At 40.0% G+C, this 20,572-nt stretch overlaps 1 protein-coding gene across 1 annotated transcript in view; it reads left to right on the top strand.

Annotated features, from left to right (window-relative positions):
• LOC118251429 (chondroitin sulfate proteoglycan 4-like) overlaps positions 1-20,572 on the top strand; it is a 41,366-nt gene that overhangs the window by 9,178 nt on the left and 11,616 nt on the right. The window contains exons 2-7 of the mRNA XM_050716577.1: positions 2,720-2,883; positions 3,506-7,072; positions 7,954-8,424; positions 9,158-9,334; positions 14,657-14,855; positions 18,446-18,577. Of these exons, the coding sequence (XP_050572534.1) occupies positions 2,720-2,883; positions 3,506-7,072; positions 7,954-8,424; positions 9,158-9,334; positions 14,657-14,855; positions 18,446-18,577 (4,710 nt within the window). The remainder of the gene's footprint in view (positions 1-2,719; positions 2,884-3,505; positions 7,073-7,953; positions 8,425-9,157; positions 9,335-14,656; positions 14,856-18,445; positions 18,578-20,572) is intronic.

Raw genomic sequence — 20,572 nt, 5'->3', positions numbered from 1 at the left:
ATCATGAATAACCTGTGCTATAGTGTCCATGGTCAGGTCCACCCCTCGGTCACGAGCCCATCTGTATGTTGCATCTCTACCTTGATGGCCTGAGGTGTCATGGGCCCATCGGGCTATAAATAATTCACCTTTATGTTGCCAGTCCAGGTCCACCTGAGCCACTTCAATCTTAGCAGCCTGATCCACCTGCTGGTTGTTTTGATGTTCTTCAGTAGCCCGATTCTTGGGCACATGAGCATCTACATGGCGTACCTTTACAACCAGGTTCTCTACCCGGGCAGCAATATCTTGCCACAATGCAGCAGCCCAGATGGGTTTGCCCCGGCGTTCCCAGTTGTTCTGCTTCCATTGCTGTAGCCACCCCCACAGGGCATTTGCTACCATCCATGAATCAGTGTAGAGATAGAGAACTGGCCACTTTTCTCGTTCAGCAATATCTAAGGCTAGCTGAACGGCTTTCACTTCTGCAAACTGACTCGATTCACCTTCTCCCTCAGCAGCTTCTGCAACTCGTCGTGTAGGACTCCATACAGCAGCTTTCCATCTCCGATGCTTTCCCACCATACGACAGGACCCATCAGTGAACAGGGCGTATTTCTTCTCATTTTCTGGTAGCTTGTTGTACAGTGGGGCTTCTTCAGCACGGACCACCTCCTCCTCTGCTGATATCCCAAAGTACTTGCCTTCTGGCCAGTCCATAATCACTTCCAGGATTCCTGGGCGACTGGGGTTTCCTATTCGAGCCCGCTGAGTAATCAGTGCAACCCACTTGCTCCATGTAGCATCTGTTGCATGATGTGTAGAGGGGACCCTTCCTTTGAACATCCAACCCAGTACCGGCAGTCGGGGTGCCAGGAGGAGCTGCGCTTCAGTACCGATCACTTCCGAAGCAGATCGAACTCCCTCATATGCTGCCAATATCTCCTTTTCGGTTGGAGTATAGCGGGCCTCAGATCCTCTGTATCCCCGACTCCAAAACCCCAGGGGTCGACCTCGAGTTTCCCCAGGTTCTTTCTGCCAGAGGCTCCAGGTGGGACCATTCTCCCCGGCTGCGGTGTAGAGCACATTCTTTACGTCTGGTCCTGTTCGGACTGGCCCAAGGGCTACTGCATGAACTATTTCCTGCTTAATTTGTTCAAAGGCTTGTCGTTGCTCAGGGCCCCATTCAAAAGCATTCTTCTTACGAGTTACTTGGTAGAGCGGGTTTACAATCAGACTGTAATTTGGAATATGCATTCTCCAAAACCCCACGACACCTAGGAAAGTTTGTGTTTCCTTTTTGCTAGTTGGTGGAGACATAGCTGTTATTTTGTTGATCACATCCATTGGGATTTGACGACGTCCATCTTGCCATTTTATTCCTAAAAACTGGATCTCTCGTGCAGGTCCTTTGACTTTATTTTGTTTTATGGCAAAACCGGCCTTCAGAAGGATTTGGACTATTTTCTTCCCTTTCTCGAAAACTTCCTCTGCCGTGTCACCCCACACAATGATGTCATCGATGTACTGCAGGTGTTCAGGAGCCTCCCCCTGCTCCAGCGCAGACTGGATCAGTCCATGGCAAATGGTAGGGCTATGTTTCCACCCCTGGGGCAGCCGATTCCACGTATATTGGACTCCCCTCCAAGTGAAAGCAAACTGTGGCCTGCACTCTGCTGCTAGAGGGATGGAGAAAAATGCATTAGCAATATCAATTGTGGCATACCACTTGGCTGCCTTTGATTCCAGTTCGTACTGGAGTTCTAGCATGACCGGCACTGCAGCACTCAGTGGTGGCGTGACTTCGTTCAGGCCACGATAGTCCACTGTTAGTCTCCACTCACCATTAGACTTTCGCACTGGCCATATGGGACTATTAAAAGGTGAATGGGTCTTGCTGATCACTCCTTGGCTCTCCAGTTGACGAATTAGCTCGTGGATGGGAATCAGGGAGTCTCGGTTGGTGCGATATTGCCGCCGGTGCACAGTTGTGGTAGCGATTGGCACTTGCTGTTCTTCAACCCTCAGCAGCCCCACAACAGAAGGGTCCTCTGAGAGACCGGGCAAGGTAGACAACTGTTTAATGTCCTCTGTCTCTAAGGCAGCTAGTCCTACCTGAAACCAGGACACTGGGCAACAGGGTAGCGGGGATGGTTGCAGGAGGTTGAAGGCTGCATATAGGAACCAAGAGAGCAAGCTAGGACTCTTCAACCTAAAAAGAGACAGATGAGAACATCTGGAAGGATATGGTTCTGCAGGTGGCAGGAGACCTGTGCGTCTTCTCATCAGAGGTGACAGAGGATGTCTCTGACAGAGACATAGGGAAACATCTTAAAGATGAAGACGTTTACATATGCCCAAAGAGAAACTAGATGAATACTTCAGAGAGAAATCTTGTGGCAATTAGAAGACAGACGGACTGTGACAAGTTCATGAAAATCTGAAATAAAAAATAATTGGAAACTAGGAGAGTATTTGAAGGAAAATGTTAAATATGCTTCTGCCATGATTCCCTGTGGTCATTGTTGGAGATATTATACTGGGCTATATTCAGTTCTTGTTCAGACTGGTATGGCCACTGGGCTCTTACCCAGTTGCTTGAACTGGGTGAATTTAATATATGAGGTCTATTTTTATACATATATAAATAAATATATAGAGAGTTAATATGAGTTTTTAATATATGTATAAAAGAAATTGTGCATGTGTGACTAAATCTGCTTGTTTTCCTTTCTTTTAGTATCATTTTATGGTGATAGCTTTGTGGCATTGAAGAAGGCAGAAACATCCTCACAGACAACCCTACAGTTGCGGTTTCGAACAAGCAAGCCACATGGAATGCTTTTTCTTGCAGCTGGGAGGACAGATTATTGTTTAATAGAGCTACAGTCAGGAAAGTTGCAGGTAAGATTTGTAGCTATGGTAAAAAAGAAACGCATAGCCTCTATTGTTTAGTGTTTTCTTTAAGATGTTGTCTCTAACAATTCTCAAAGCTTATGTTAAAAAGAATGGAAAATTTGTATAATATAATTGATAATTTCAAAACATGGTATGTGTTTCTTACAACGATAATTATTAAAAATCTAGTTACCTAGAAGCCTCTTAGATCTCTAGAAGATCTAAGATCAAGATCACTGTTCAATGCATGAGGTTCAGTAAGGACAAAATTTCAGATTTAATGCTGTTAGCATCTTAGAAAATGTTGGTTCCAAATAATAGTTATTATGCAAGGCAAGTTCTTGAAACATCATTGTTATAAGGGTTCTCAGGAGTTGTTGGTCCTAGCAGAACTGGAGTGTAGTTCATTCCCTCTTCTGCAATTACCCAAGTCAATTTTGTGATGGCAGATAAACCCAGACAGAATTTTAATGGGATTTCTTTTTTATTTTTTTTCCAGTTACATTTGATAAATGATATGCTAAATAGGAAAATTTATGAAAATCAACTGTTTAAGACTATATGAATATATGATTGTAAAAATACGACATTGGATTTTGATGTATTTTAAATATTCTGTCTCTTGCAGTTGAGAATTAACTTTGGCATGGGGGAGCGAGTACTGCATTCTCAGCAAAGATCTCAGCTGAATGATTTAGCTTGGCATCTGGTTGAACTGCATCATGAACATGATAATGTCACCTTGGTAGTTGATAAATATGATAGAACAAGTGCAAAAATGCCTGGAATTCTCCATGACTTAAATATTGATCATGGCTTCTATGTAGGTGGTACTAGTGAACTTGACATTCCTTACCTTGTTGGAGCACTGCCCAACTTTCGAGGATGTATTGATGACGTGTCATTTAATCAGCTAGACATCCTGATGCCCCTGAGACCTTCTCCTGGCTTTAAAAATATTCATGAAGTTTCGGTGGGATGCAGTGATGAATTCTTTGCAGGTGAAGATGAACCCATCAGTTTCTTCAGTTCCAGATCTTACGTGTCTTTCCCATTGTGGAATGTTGATGGTGAGGGAATCTTGGAGTATGCATTGCAAACCTCAGCTGCACGTGGCTTGCTGCTTTATCATCCTGGACAAGCAGGAGATTTCATTGCAATGGAAATAGAAGATGGATTGATTAAAGCCTGTATTGGAAGGCATCAAAGTAGAACCCAGCTTTCCTCTCATATGCCAGTCAACGATGGTCATTGGCACTATGTGAAGCTGAAATTTAGCACAGAATATTTACAGCTGACATTGGATGAAGAAACTGTGAAAGAATCATTCCCTCTGCAAAGCAAGCTGCTTCTGAAGGGGTCTCTCTTTGTAGGTGGTGTAGATGACAGTACACGATCAGAAGCGATTAAGTTAGAGCTAGCGTCAGTGTCTGGGAAATATGCCAGAGGAGGGTCCTTCAAAGGTTGCTTAAGAGACCTAAAAGTCAATTCAGAAAAGAAATCACTGAAGAATGTTCTGGTAACAAAGGACATTTCAGCTGGATGTGAAACGGAAAGTGCTTTTAATACAAATCTTTCTTTAGAGATGGCTTTAAAATATCCTACTGTGAAAGCAGCCCCAACATTTGCCATTTCTCTTGAAAGCTCTGTCTCACTGGGCCAGGGAGATAAAAGTCACCTTTTAGTTCTGAGTAACTTGATTGTGCTAGAGGGTGGACAAGCTTCACTTGAATCTAAACATATTAAAGTCAACTTAGACTTTCAGAAACTTGGGATCCATCAGTCACAAGTTCTTTTTGAAATAAAGGAACCACCCTCACGTGGGAACTTGAAATTGGATATTGAAGCTGTGCAGGAGGTAAATAAATTTACTATGCAGGACCTGTGGCAAGGGAAGGTTCTGTATGTCCATGGTGGCTCTGAGGACACTTATGATCATTTTAATTTCTCCGTTTCTGCCAGCAGCAGAAATACTCTGCCCCTGTATTTGCAAGGAAATGAGCAGTATGTGTTTGGCATTACTATCATTCCAGTAAACGATGCTCCTGAGATCACACTGCCTGAGGGAAACGTACTTCTTCTGTTACAGAACTCAAAGAAACGTTTGACTAGTGACCTGATAAAAGTTTTAGATAATGATACAGATCCTCTGGACCTCAGTCTTTCAGTTCTTGGAAATATGAATGCAGATGCAGGATTTTTAGAAAATTCAAAGCATCCTGGAAAAGCTATTGCTACTTTTTCTAATGAGGACTTAAGAAAAGGCAGTATTTTCTTTGTTCACACAGGTGTCAAGAACTCGAGGATTGTTCTGAGGGCAAGCGATGGTGAGAAAGTGAGCAACACTGTTGTGTTACGTGTTATGGCAGTTCCTTTGGATTACAAAGTTGTCAGCAGCTCAGGAATTAAGCTGTTGCAGGGTTCTGCAGCCCTGATCACACCTAGGCATCTGGCAGTTGAGACAAATGCCAGCCTCCAGGAGCTGGAGGTACGGTACGAGATCACAGAGCCACCCCAGTTTGGGGAAGTCCAAAGGCAGCATTCAAGGGGGGAGTGGAAGCAAGTCAGCTCTTTTTCTCAACGCTCTGTTCAGCGCAACCGTGTGAGATACTGTAGCACTTTCAAAGAAGTTCAGCTGGAAAATGTTACTGACCAATTTAAATTCAAAGTTAGCTTAGGAAACAGAATCAGTGAAGAGTATGTGTTTCCAGTCCAAGTGAAATGGTTAAGGTACAGCTTAGTGAAATATACTCCTCTAGAAATTGAAAAATCGAAAAGGAAGTACTTGAATTCAGATAATCTTTTTGCTGTGCTGGTGGATCTAGAAATACCTGAAGATGAGCTTCATTTTAAACTACTGTCCCTACCAAAGAGTGGACAAATGCTGCTTAATGACCAGCCTTTGAAAAAATATTCAGTCTTTAGCCAGAAAGACATTACTGATCAAAAAGTGGCATATGAATTAATCAGCAGATACCATGAAGACAAATGTGATTCATTTAAATTCCTCATTTCAACAAAATATCTGGAATCAAATTTCTATGAATTCAAAGTCTGCATCAAATCAGATTTCAGAAACATTATATTGATTAACGATGGCTTGACTGTTACTGAAGGTGAAGGAGAATTAATAACAAGCACAAAATTGTTTGTGCAAATGCTGGATAATAAAACTTTCAAATATAAAGTTTTAAAGTTTCCTAAGCATGGGAAATTAAAACTCATTAATTTTTCAGGTTCATTTGAGAGTAATGACAATCTCACCACTTTCACTAATGAAGATATAAGTAATAAGCGCCTTATGTATGTGCATGATGATTCTGAGACAGTGTTTGATGAATTTATTGTCAGAGCTTTCAGTGAAGAATCAGGGGAGTGGGCAAACTTTGATCCAGAAGCAGGATCTTTGTCAGTAGAAATTAGATTCAACATTTCTGTCCAGCTGAAGAATGATGAAAAACCAGTACGTGTAGTTGATAAAGTTTTTAGTGTAGTGAGAAATGGTCAGCGATTGTTAACTTTGGCAGATCTTTGCTATCACGATCCTGATTCTGACTTTGAAGATGGACAGTTGCTGTACACTAGACGTGGCATTTCCAATGGGGATTTGGTGCTAACAAATGATACATTGCACAGACTCTACCAATTCAGGCAAGCAGACCTGGAGCAAAAGCAAGTCCTGTTTATACACCGTGGTGCAGATTTTGGGCGTTTTGTGCTCTTTGTGACAGATGGCAAGCACTATACATCTTTCCTTCTAGAAGTTAATGCCACTGATCCTTATGTTAGGTTGGCAAATAATACGGGCCTGCTGGTTCAAAAAGGAAAAGAAGAAATTGTTACAACAGCTAACCTAAGTGCTGTTACAAACCAAGACATCAGAAATGATCATGAGATTACCTATGAGATATCCACTTTCCCAAAATATGGAAGAATATGTGTAAATAATTTAATGACAGATTCCTTCACTCAACTTGATCTGATAAAGGGATATGTGACCTACAGGCATGATGACAGCAACAACCTTATTGACACATTTAACTTTACAGTCCGTGCTAAAGATGTCCTTCTGGATGCTGGTGTACATGTTCGCATGTATTTGGAAAGTCATCAATGGCCACCCAGGATTGTGAACAATAACAATCTCTTAGTTGAAGAAGGAAAACCAGTTAAAATCAGTAAAGGAAAACTGCAAGTAAGTTAACTGTATTAAGTTAGTTAACTGTGTTGTCCATTTCTCCAGTCTTGTAGTGGGTTTTCTTCTCTCCTTTCTCAGCCATTGCAGTCTGTACTCTCTCTGTTCACCAAAACTGTCGTTAGTTTTTAACTCTTTTTGTTTTCACTAGCATGTCTTTGTTCTGGATGCTTGATTCTGTAAGGAAACTGACACTAGGTAGCTTCCACTCCTAGGAAAGAAATCCAGTTATGTTAAAGAAAGAGAAGGACTGACTGTATTCTTTGACTGTTACATACTGGTGCTTGAGAAAGTTAAGATTTGTAGATGCTTTACTTGTGTATTTGCTTTAGTTGTGGCAACTATTTGTATGTATGTTCATTAGTTGAACTGGTGGGATATGCCAAGGAAGAAAGAATTTCGTTTCATTCAGTTTGGAGCTATCCCCATTAACATGGAGGATTAGATATAAGATTTTAAAAATATGAAATCATTAACAAGAGATTGTATTTTGTTGGTTAATACTTTCCTCCCTATTGTTTGCATGTAGCCTTACAGTAACCACCACGAGGGGGCAGCTGCAGCACATTGCTGTGCTGGCTGAGGTCTTCATTTCAAGCAGGAGTCTACAGGTCTTAGGCAATTAGTTAATTACACAGTGTGTTCTTTCAAAATCTACAAAACATATTCGGAGTTACGAAACACTCCCATGCCATTTAATGCATGTGTACTTGAAGAATTTTTATATATTAGAAATGTGCAGATATACCTGTAACCAAACTAAAGATGCCGATTAATTAGGTAGACAATCCCGGTGTTAAAAATGAGAAATTCGGAAGATAATTAAATAATTTCTCGTGTTTCCATTTAAATAATCTTGGGGTGTGTTTTTCAAATTTAAGGTTGCTCATGAAAACAGCTCTTCATCTGAGATTGTGTTCACAGTAAGACAGCTTCCAGTACATGGATACATTCGGAAATTTTCATCAGAAGGAAGTTATCTCGGTGCCGACCAAAAGCCAGTTCTGACCTTCACACAGCAAGATGTTGATGAGGGCAAGGTTCAGTATGTGCAGACAGTTTCTGACCAACTAAATGACCATTTTTCTCTGGATGCGACCAATGGTGTCCAAACAGTGAGAGGAATAGAAATATCTGTAGACATCATTCCCAGAGTGATTCCCTTGGAAGTACAGAACTTCACAGTAATTGAAGGTGGCTCAAAAGCCCTGTTGGAAGACTATCTAAAAATTTCCAGTAGACACTTTGCAGGACTCAGCTGTGAATTTATTTTAGTTGAGCAGCCAAAGCATGGGTATATTGAAAATTCTCGTGTTCCTGGAATAAAGTTAACCAAATTTAGCAGAAAACAGGTAATGCCTTTAGATTCACTGTGCTGTAGTAACGATTCTTGTTTGTTTGTATTGCTAAATGTGAATTTTTGTCTCAAGTGGGAGGGTTCGGTGGGAGGTGGTGAGATGCATGAGTTTGAGCTTTGTTTTTGTACCAGAGAGAGTGCTGCAGTTGCTCTCTTGTCAATTTGAGTAGAGAGGTAGGTGGACAGTTTTCGTGCTTCACTCCCTTGTGTGCCACTGGTCACACATACTAGTGTGCCATAATCATAAGAAACCAATGAGCAGCTTACGCTAGGTAAAAGATGTTGGAACTGTGGAAACCTAAGACAGGCAGAGATTACATTGTAGAAAAAGTTGACCAGAGGAAATGGTATGTAGATTGAACAAGGAGGGAAGTGGAAACAATATGTATATTTTTAAAGTTATTTCTTTGCTCACAGAGAATGTGTATATGCATGATAAGCTAATTTTCAGTTTGTTAGTTCTAAGAAGCAAAACTATATAATAAGTTACCATCTGTTACTACTCACTATTTTCAGTTTATAACTCCAAGGAAATGTTGTGGTAAACACAGTGGGATTGGATTTTCCGTTTTTCCTTGAAGGCGAGTGCAAATGAATTCTTGGAAGTCATAAAAAGTTGAGGCTATAAATCCAGATGGGCATGACTAGATTTACATGCTTATTTTTTTTTTAATGTCACATTCATTTTCTTTTAGCTTCCTCATTTTTCATTTTGTTCTATTTTTCAGGTGGAACAAGAATTAATCTACTATATTCACGATGACAGTGAGGAGCTGACAGACAATTTTACTGTTATAGTAAATAATACAGAATTGTGGAAACAAAGCTCGCCCCAGACTGTGTTTGTAACAGTTAAAGCAGTAAATGATGAAGCTCCTGTTATAAAAGTTAACAGAATTCTTCAGGTATGTTTGTCATCATTTTAAAATGTTGATTTCTAATCTGGTATCATTGAATTTACTTTCATTAGCAGAATGTGAGGTTTGCATCTCTTGGAATATTCAGTGCAATAGTATTGGAATATTCATTGGAATGCAGTCCTGGGATTTAAATCAAATAGTTTTAATGAAGGGATACAGTACATGGGTAATTTGTATTTAGGGTGAAGAATGAGGAATGTTTAGAGGAGGTCATGAGGAATGTTTTCTGCTGCCGTAGTGTAAAGCAGATTAAGTTTATCTAGAGGGCCCACTGAGCTTTTTTGTAACTTTAAGGATACATGAAGTCTCTTGGGCTAACAGAGGGCTTTTGGGGTTGGGCAGCTTGTACCTTGAGCAATGCTGTGTTTCCATGTTCTTCGCTAGGGTGTCTTCAGGGCTGTTAATAAAGACAGGTAAGAAAAGTACCAAGAGTACTGATAATGAGTACAAACATCTTACTGTTGCCTTTGCATGGCTTTCAGCTCCTGTGCATCTTGCTATTAAATATACCGAAGGGCCAGACTTGCTGAGGTCTGAGGAGCAACCTGCTGTTGCTCTTCCCTGAACCCCCAGTGGGACAGAACTGGAGAAGAGAACGGCATTCTCACTTGCACATCATTAGATAATTGACTACATGTTGGGTATTCCTGATACAGAACAGGAATGTTCCCTTAGTAAGACTTTCACAGACTTTAAAAACGTTCTAATTATATAATAACACAATGCAGTCAGTGAAAATCTAGGCTGGTAGAGGTCACTGAGGTATTATTGCAGACACTGAAGCTATTATTGTTTGATATGGTGAGGTAAAAAAAGCATGTGTTAACTTGTTTCTAGTTCCTTCCCCCTGCCAATTACTGAAGAAAATTGTAAAATTGTAGGCTGATGCTATGTTTTTTACTCTTAATAACCATATCTGGCTTTTTAATCTTCCAGTCATGAAAAAAGTCACTACTGTCACTTCAGTGCTTTTGTGGTTTTGTTTTCTTTCTCTTTTGCTCTTTTGTTCTTTTATTGTCTCATTCTTCCTCATCCCCCTTTCTCTCCCCTTCCCCATCAGGTTATTTTGAGGCTGCGTCATTCCCAGTGCTGCAGTTTAAAAATTGGTGGCACCTAAAACAAACATTTAATTTTACATGTTTAGTCACGTGTGCCTTAGGTAGAATGGATTACTGTGGAGATGACCATAGCTTTGAGTTGTGTATGTAGCATTTTTGCAGGAGAAAAGACGTAATTTTTAAGCAGTGATAGTGGTAATACCGTGCATCTTCACAGTGATGGCAGCAAGCCTGTGATAAGCTGCAGATGCCCACAGCACAGGACACCCTACCCTATGCAGACAGTGCCAGTAGAAGGGCAAACTCTCTTCGCAAGCATTCAAGTGGTAAAGTAAAATCTTCCTCGGTTAAATTAATCACATTTTTACTCTGTAGATATCAGTACAGCACATGGTAATGTTTAGTAGCAGACAAGGGGGATGTATGTCAGTCTGATCTCTTTCTGTGTCTCCCCTCTGGTACAGTGCAGGCTTTGAACTGCCCCCTGTTCAGAGCACTGAGCCAGTGTAGTGCACTGCAGTGCATCCTGTGGCTTTTTCTAAAAATGGCTTTTAAGTCCAGGCTTCACAAGAACAATGTAACACAGCTGAACTTAGCCAAAGCTGGTCCTCTCTGCTGTGCAGGCAGTTTGCATATTCAAAGCCATGATGCTGCCTTTGTGCCTGTGGCTCTGCCGGTCATGCGTAAGCTTTTGCTGAGAAATAAGCTTTAGTTTTGTTGTGAGTGTGTACTAATAACACACACATGTTGGATTTGTGTGCACGCTGAAATAAAGGTGGCAGTTGAGTTACGTACTAGGAGGAATACACTAAAATCATCCTTCTTCAAAGCAACCTTGCACATCCCAAATAGGTGGGAGAAAATGGATTTTCCATAGTGCTGCTAAATACTGAGATGAGCTGGGCATTCCTGTGTAGGGTGGTACTTGGTGGCCTGATGTTCTAGCCAAGCAGACTCTGCTCCTCAAGGACACTGCTAGTGGTGAATGAATGTTGAGTAATAAACTGTGCATTGCTTTCAAAAAGGCGGTACTTCTGGGCATCTGTAACATCCCTTATTCAAACCACTGTGTCACAGAATCACAGAATCATCTAGGTTGGAAGAGACCTCCAAGATCACCCAGTCCAACCTCTGACCTAACACTAACAAGTCCTCCACTAAACCATATCACTAAGCTCAACATCTGAACGTCTCTTAAAGACCTCCAGGGATGGTGACTCAACCACTTCCCTGGGCAGCCCATTCCAATGCCTAACAACCCTTTCAGTACAGAAGTTCTTCCTAATATCCAACCTAAACCTCCCCTGGCACAACTTGAGCCCATTCCCCCTCGTCCTGTCACCAGGCACGTGGGAGAACAGACCAACCCCCACCTCGCTACAGCCTCCTTTAAGGTACCTGTAGAGAGCGATGAGGTCGCCCCTGAGCCTCCTCTTCAACCATTGTATATGTTGAGGTTATGAACACGACAGAGGGTTTCAAAAGGAAACACAACCAAATATTTTTGGGGTTGTTTATGGTATTCTTTAGGAAGTGAAATTAATTTATTTATTTTTTTCCTTTGGCTGAGAATTTATGACATGCTGAAGTATTTACATTAACGTAACGTATGAGATACAGAAAGTTTTATTCTAGTGAAAGCTTTTGTTGTGCGTGCTAGTAATCCTTGCATTTATTTTATAGCTTTTCCATTAAAGCAATAAATGCTTGTGGGATTCATATACAGCAATTTATACATCATCTCCTAAAATTCTGGTTGGTTGTATTGTTGTTTTTATGTTTTGTTTGTTTGCTGTAGTGGGGACGGGAAAGGGTAATGTGGTAATTCTAAGATAATCAGTATCCTGGCCTTATTTGCTCCATTTATTTCTGCATTTAAACATATTTATCAGTAGTGATGCTCTGAAATGACTGCATCATCTTGTTGCCACAAGAGGGCCATATCTTCCTAATAATAGATTTGTTTTAAAAAAAATCAAACACTGTTTTTTTTTTCTTTTCTTTAAATCATTCACTTAGTAGAGTTTTAAAATGGCTGTGAATATAGAGTGTCTGGTGGAGTATGTAGCACGGAAGGAATAACTGATAAGCTGAATGCTGTAAGCAGAGCAGAATAGATCATTTCCCAGTGGGCAGGGTCATGAGCCTTTTTTTGGACCAGGTCTGTGGAATGTGTTAGGCAAATGCACAATTAGTGTATTGCTACATCCTAGAAGTTCAGGTACAGTTTTCATGGTGCTCTTCAAGGAGGACTTGATCCCAGATGTGGAAAATAAGCCACTTGCACAGTATTTGCAGCACTCTGAGTGTCCGCTTCCCTGCAGCCCTTTCCAGCTCTTGTATCTCCTTTCATTCCTTGAGGATCATGTTACAGGTCACAGAGGACCTCAGTATGTACAGTACTTTAAAAAGCATTGTGTGTTAGTGTGCTGGAACAATTGAAATAAACACTGGCTTTATAGGAAAAAAAAGCTGATTTTTTCCTTTAATAAGAGATTTTTTTTCGAACTTACATTTAACCCGAGTCATATGTAATAACATTTGCATGGTCCTTTCTTGTGCTTTTGCATATTCTGTATGTGATGTCTTATTTTCTGTGCAGAATAGTCTGAATTGAGTGCTACTGGCATGAGTCAGAAGGGTCTCATTATGAAACTAGTGACACTGATGTACTCATTTGGTGCTGCTTTTGGTCAATCAGCCTTTGCTTAGTTCTCATCCTGTGTTTTCACATGCGGCATCTTCTATCAAACCTAGATATTAGTAATTGCATTTCAGAGAAATACATATTTCAAGGGAGAAAACAATTTCCTGGTTGCAAGATGTTTTCTACTACAAAATGTAACGCATACGTTTCCAAACTTATTTTCCTAATTAGAAAATATATAATTTCATCTTAGTATCTCTTCTCCTGTGGAACATATTTTGAGCCACAATCTAGGCCAAAATCTTTCTTCTGTTGAAGTGTCATGGAAAAAATCCCAGTGTGTTTAAAAAGAAAAACCCACAGGGTTTCATCCATAGTTTTTATTAAAAAGTAATATTGATACTTAAGGAAAAATCTGACTGATGATTTTGTTTCTGGCAGAAGTAAAATGCCCTTTTTTCAAGGATCACATTTCTTCTTTAAGCATTTGGTATGATGTTTCTACCAAATATTTGTTATGTGAGGCCCTATGAAGATAGAGAGGAATGATGCAGTATGTGTTTTGAACCTCAGTATAAGTTTTTTAAAGGCTCAGACTTTTGAGATTATACACTGTGATATGAACTCTGAATGGAAAGAATTGACATGGACATTCTGAATATTTAGAAATTTTACTTCACTTCGAGACAAATACATATTGTCCTTTGTTAGTCTTAGTACTTTTGTGTATATTCTAACAATATACAGAAGAGATGAAGAGCAAAGTTAGCTGTTGCTTATCGTTTCCAAATAAGAAATGATCTAGTGAGATGTGAATGAAGTTGAAACATCAGTTCTTTCTGCTCAAAAAAGGATCTGTCAGTTTGTGTGTATCTTAAGCTAAAAATAAATAAATAAATAAATAAAGCATGTTGATTTACTAGAAATAAGTGCTAGGTTTTGTAGCATCTTCCCAAATACTAGTTATTTATTTTATCTGTCTGCATGACCTTGCAAAGTGCTAAGCAGCTGTTAGAGGTGATGGTTCTTTCCTCTGCCACTAGACTGAGCATCTCTGTGGTTTGGTACACTGAAAAAGGGCTTTTAGTGCACTGTTAAAAGGAAATAATGCAGCAATAAGTGTTCCATTTGTATTAGAGATTGTGCTGTCCTTGGACTGTTTTTCTTTCTTCTTTTTTTGCTAGTGAAAGTGGAGTGTATTGAATGCTGTGACTGCTGTGAAGTACATGACTCCAATATTCATGTGTATGTGTTGGATGGGAACTCCTTGACTCAGTTATCAAAATACAATTTTGCTATGTTTGTAAGAGTTTGGGTAGTGCTTGACAAATAGAGCACTTGTGCTTCAGCTTTCAAAAACTGAAACTGATGCAGTGTATGTTTGCTTGTCTTATTTTGTGATCTTGTTTTCTGAAAAACACATGCCAGCATTAACCATTCCAGTCCATAATCAGAAATTTGGAAGGACAATAAGGAAATCTGTCATAGCTGCCAGTGCTGTACAGCATAAATCTTTATTCTTTTTTTTTTTTTTTTTGTCTTCTGTGTTTCATTTGCATGCATTTCTTATTCTTTATTTTTTATTTATTTTTGTTTTTCTAGGTCTGGGTGGGTTCAGTCACAGAAATAACTGCTGATGACCTCTATGCAGAAGATAAGGACTCCTCACCATCAGAACTGATATATTCAATTACTCCACCTAGCAATGGGCACTTGGCTCTGAAGGATTCTCCAAACAAGAGCATCCTTAGTTTTACTCAGGCTCATATAATGGAAGGGCAGCTGTTATTTGTACACAATGGTATGTAGTTTCAAAAAATACCACCTGTTGACAGTATACTGCTCCTATTCAGTCTATTTGTGTTTGTAATCCTTTGAGGATCTCCTTGTCATGTCACGAAAATCTCAGACTGCTAGTTACGTGATACATGGTCTCACAACCTAGACAGGAAGGGTCTCATACACTTAAACGTATGCTCACCAAGAAAGCCTGGTGTTCTGTTGGAAGAAGTACTAGTGGTTCAGTTGGTAGCAGTCTTCTCACTGAACCCTTTGTTTGCACAAAGGGAACATCACCATGCAGCTTTCAGAGATATAAAATCATTGTTTTTGACCATTGTCATTGGGAATCATGTGATTTTTTTATTTTTATTTTTGACTTGGTGCACCGCTGAGTTATTCATGGACCGGTAGTCTCTCAGATACATGTCACAGTACCCTCATGTTCCTAAGGAGCTCAGGGCAATAAAGTCATGGCTCACCTGGGTAATGTGAACCTCCCTTCACTCTGTGAATGAATTCAGCTTTAACCATTGACTCTTTTACGCCAGTGGTAAGACCTAGAGATTGGGTTATTTATGCTGCTGCTACAGAAAGAATGTGTGGACCATATGAAAGAAGTCAGAGTAGCCTCCTGGATCCTTAAGTGGCAGGCAGTGCTTAGAAGCTGCAGGAATGAACATCCCAGGGGGGTTCCAGTCTGAGGAACATGTGGGGCTTTTATGAGGCAGTAGCTGCTATTCTCCTGGCCCAGCTCTATTGCTGTATTGTACCAGCTGGAAGGAGGAGAAAGGAGGTGCTAGAGAGGGAATAAACCTTTCTGCTGTGGGCAAGGAGATGGAAGAGGTCCAGAACTGCCTCACCAGCCCTCGGGTGAGATGGAATTACTTCCAGGGCTCCCTTGGGTCCCGCAGTTACTTTCAGGTCTGTGTTGTGGCTCCATGAGGCTTGCTGCAGATTAAAGTGCTCTAAAGTGCTCTTCCAGTGCAGTATCTTGCTGAGTGCATATGTGTTGTTGAGGTTGCTTTACAAGCAGCCGTTGGTGAGCTGTTACTATCCTACTCAAATAATTTGGTCAGGAGATGAAAGGTCAAGCACATAGCAAAAGTGAGCCAAGCTGTTTATGTTGTTCCAAGAGAGGCTTTGATATGTAAAAAAACTCGGTGGTGGTAGGAAGATGGTAGCCTGAGTGTGAGGAAGTGAATTCACTCTGTGTTCCAGAAAGGGTGAATGCACATCTGTAGCCTTAGGAAGTGAATCTTGATTAACAAAAGTAAAAACAATAGTAAATTTCATTTTTCAGTGAGTGGGAGTGTGGGATGTACAGTAAATTTGAAATGTAAAATTTCCCAGGTCATGCATCAGCTCTTGCAGCTGCTCTGGCAGCATCATCACCTTCAGTGTTTCAGAAAGCACTCTTGACATTTCACTTCTTTTCCTTCCTCAGTCTGCAATTTTCTTTCCTTCTTCAATCTGGACTGTTGTTATAAGTGTGCCTGCTATGCTAATCTTATTCCCAGCCTTGTCCTGGAGCCTTCCCTTACCTGTTGGTGTCACGATGCTTCTTAACCTCCTTTTCAGCTGCTCTGTCCCTCACCTTCAGTCTTCTGTTGCCTATGAGCTTCCTTGGCTCCTCCTGGGAAGTACGCCCATTTCATGTTCTCCACAGTCTGGCTTCTACTTTTCCTATTTACTGTGAGCCTTTCCAAGGGGAAGAGCAGCATCATCTCAGTTGACTGGCTCTTCCGCCCACTGGCATTGCTTGCTCCAGCTGTCAGAGGGCTTTTTTAACTGTACATGGCACTGACTCTCTATCCTCAGGGTCTTTTACAGTACAAAAGAAAGATTGCTTTTATGCCTTTAACATTAGTCTTCATAAATTTTTCCCTTCATCTTTGCTGCCTTGTGAATTACATTAAGCTGCTTATTGTCTGCTGTGAGTTTCAAATCTGCCCCTTTGTTCTTAGGTTTTCCCCTTAAATCTTTTGTTTGCTATTGCATAATGCAGAACCAGATCGTACCTTTCCTTTTCTGTACCACTCTTTCAGTGTGAGAATGCCTTCCCTTTTCCACCCTCGCTTCCCTCCAGGGTGATCCTGTCCAGCTTTTGCAGTTTGGGGTCCGCCCGTAAACCCTGCCACTGTTTTTTCGTAGGGCAAAACTGAACTGACCTCTTGTGAGTTCTGAAGCCTCAGTGTCTTCTCAGTGCAGTTTTTACAACACTCATTCTGGTGTCCTTTTTATCACCTCTGATCAGATATCCCTTTAAAAATTAATTGTGTTAAAACAATGCATGCTCCTGCCTAGCAGCAGGATTTAGTTCTCTTCCTGAGTCTGTCAATGACAAAATGTCTGATTGTGTCAATCAGACAGTTGCTCTACATTAGCCAAAAAAACAAGTGAAGCTGAGTAAGCCTTTTTCGACCAACTTGAGGCAATTAGTAGACTCTTAAGTGCCTCTTTAAATGTGCAACTGCTTGTACATTTTTATGAAAAGAAAACATCAGAGAATAAAGACTTTAAAAATAAGAAAACAATATGGCATGATTTTTCAGAGCTGCTTTGGTGCCTGGCTGAATATAAGAGCATTGCCTAGGGGAGTTGTGAACTATAATCTTAGAACCCACATTTGATTCTTCTGGTAGGTTAATTCAGAGTTAGGCAAGGAGTTCTGATCTTTAAATTAAAATACATGTCAACATTTCACTTTCAGGATACATATTCATGCAGCAATATCTCATAGCTACATTAGGCAAAACAAGCAGGAGGGTAATGGTAACCATTTGCAACAGTTAATATTTTAATTTTTCATTCTCTCTTTCTACCTAATTAAACACTCTGGGCACCGTCAACATAAAGCCAGTCTTAGGAAGCAGTATACACCTCAGTAAGTCAGTTTTGAAAGATGCACTTTTACAGGAATCTGCCCAGTCTCCTGGAGGTATTTTGCCATTACTGTGTGCCAAAGTACATATAGGTCCTAAGATTAAAGAAAAAAATGTGCATTTATTATGAGTAAACATAACCTCTGAAATAATTTAAGCTGTGACAACATATCCTATTCAACAAAGCTGAAGGAGAGCAAAGAAGCAAAGCAAACAACCTGTGATTTGATCCAGTCCTTTAAATGTAAATTGAGATGAAAGAATATTCTAGTAGTTTTTCTCCCCAAATTACTTTTATGCCAAAAATGACTGCTTAAGTGCTTGGGTCCTTCTTAAGAGGTAAAAAGAGTAGAAAATTTGGGAGCCAGTGTCTCTCCAAATTTAACTGGGTATCGTGTCTGCTGAGGTCAGTGAGGGAAAAAGGGAAGGGGCACTCTGCTTATTTGTAGCTGTGTTATATATGGCTTTCAGTGTAAGTAATAGCCAGTGGTTCCTCATTGGTGTGCTGTTCTCTGCATTATGAATTTATGTAATTCTAGTTAAGATACAAAATTGCTGATCAAAAACTGCTTTAGAAGGACTTGGGATTTATTTCACTTGTAGCCTACAGCAAAAGGTGTCCAGTGTGTATGTGTCTGGATGAAAAATAGAAAAATAAAAATAAATGTAATTAAAAAAAAGAAAATAAGATTAAAAATAAATAAATTTATGTTTTTGTTATCTACAGGAGCAATGTCTGGAGGCTTCAACTTTCAGGTAACAGACGGCTTGAACTTTGCACCACGACAGATTTTTAGCATCACAGCTCGGACTTTAGTCGTTAGTCTTGAAGTGAACAAAGGACTCGGAGTCTTTCCAGGTCTGTGTTTAACACCTTATCATGATTTCGTGCACTTGATAAAATTGCATAGGTGACCATGTATAGCTGTACTTGGAAAAAATCTATCTCTGTGCTTTTTAAAAGAACAGTTATGTTGTCTCAAATGTTTTTATTTTACGGTCTTTACATTTTTGATATGCCTGTGTGCTTGGGGTGATGGAATTTGGCAGTAAAATATATAAGCACAGTGTGACAATAAACACTGTCTGCCTAAGCTCTCAACATTCCTCATTCAGATTAATTTAAAAGCTCTGTATAATATTCATAGAATTAGAGGTGCAAAGTGCTGCTTAGAGTATTCAGGCTGCTTTAGATGGTTGGGATTTTTGCCTGGCAAAAACAGTGAAGCTTGTGTCCATTGAACTCTGAATAGCACACTTAAGCTCACCAGGTTTCTAGTTCGCTTTCGTACTGTTTGAGCAGAGTTATGGAGAGCGGTGGAGACTCGCTGATGGATCAGAGGGATTGAACAATTTTAATTTGTATTCATGCATTTGCAACAAGCTGTATCAGCAGCTAAGTACTATGTTTAAAGAAGTTGTACTCCTGCAGGAGTTGATGAGTATGGAGATTCTCACCAGAGCCATATATTGCTTTGCATTAGCAAGAGTAATCCCTCATTGAGCTAGTAATCTAACATTAATTGCAGAATTAAAGGAGAAAGAAAGATTAGCCTTCTCTCAGCAACATCTGTATCACACTTCATGTTTGTGCTGCCTTCTTTTTTCTCTGAACATGGTTCATACAGCCAGAGGGAGATGGGAAAGCTGTATAGGTATTAATCTGTGTCTTGATTTATTAATTTCATGCAGAAGAGGAGCACGTCAGTTTCTAAGACTTCCTGAACATAAACTGCATAAACAAAGGCTTGCAGCAAAAGCTATTTAAACACAGGCAGCAGAAAATGAGATTGTAGCAGCATGATCTTCTTCAGTCAATATAAATGAGATTCACATAAATCCACTTAAAAGGCTTATTAATCTGTGATTTCAGTGTGTAAGGTTCCCTCAGGCACAGGGATTTACAGGAATTCCATCTTAAACCAAAGATGGTTGTAAGAAAACTGTGCCTGATACTTCTATAGAAGGAATAGTTTCTAGATTTTCTGTCCATTCTCCAGCTTGGAAGATAACAGTACTTCCTTCAGCGCTGCAGGCTGTATTTATCCAAGCCTACAGTTTCTGCTGAATTGTTGCTTGCTTAGAGTTAGCAGAATTCCTTTAGTGGTTTTAAAAAGTACTGCTAGCTTTTGTACCTGTTCTCTTTCTGATATTTTTAAAGACATTCTGGAGCTGTACAGGTTTCAGTGGTACTTGCTCATTGTGGAATGTGATGGTGCCAGTTGCTTAACTCCTACACATAAAGACAATAGCCAGTGTTTTGCTATATTTTATAGCACTGTGGGAAATGTTAAGAAACAGCTTGAAGAATCTTCCCTATAGGGAAGTAAAACTTGAGTATTTTCTGAAGAATTTGCCGTGTTTTCATGACTGGATATAAACTATTTTCTCAAGCATATTGTTTTGCAATTTTATAACAGCATGTACTGCTCTCTTCTTGTGAATTGAATATAGCAGGTTTGTTTATATGGTTTAGAGATTTCTTCTATCCAACAGCAGGTCATCTTATTCAGTGTGCTCAGTAAACAGACTGATAGATACATGAGTTTGTCTTACGTATACTAAATAGCTAAAATGTGAAGAATTGCTCTCTTCAGGGAAGCAATTGACTGAAGAAGGAATGAGATGAGTTGTGCCTAGAGAAGAAAAAAGATGCAGGTATTCAGAAGCAGAGCTGTCAAGGCCAGTCAGCACACATGATGATCCATAACTATTTAGCAGTGATAGGCAGAATGCTCATACCAGAATAGTTTCCCAATTGTAAAAGTAGGCAGTAAAAACAGAGGCCAAAATTATTAGGTACTGATAACAGCATTACGCCATTGTGTTCTGCATGTATACATTAGCTTGGCCC

This window comes from Cygnus atratus, chromosome Z (assembly GCF_013377495.2).
Source record: "Cygnus atratus isolate AKBS03 ecotype Queensland, Australia chromosome Z, CAtr_DNAZoo_HiC_assembly, whole genome shotgun sequence".
NCBI lineage: Eukaryota > Metazoa > Chordata > Aves > Anseriformes > Anatidae > Cygnus > Cygnus atratus.
This window is presented reverse-complemented; position numbering and strand designations above follow the sequence as displayed.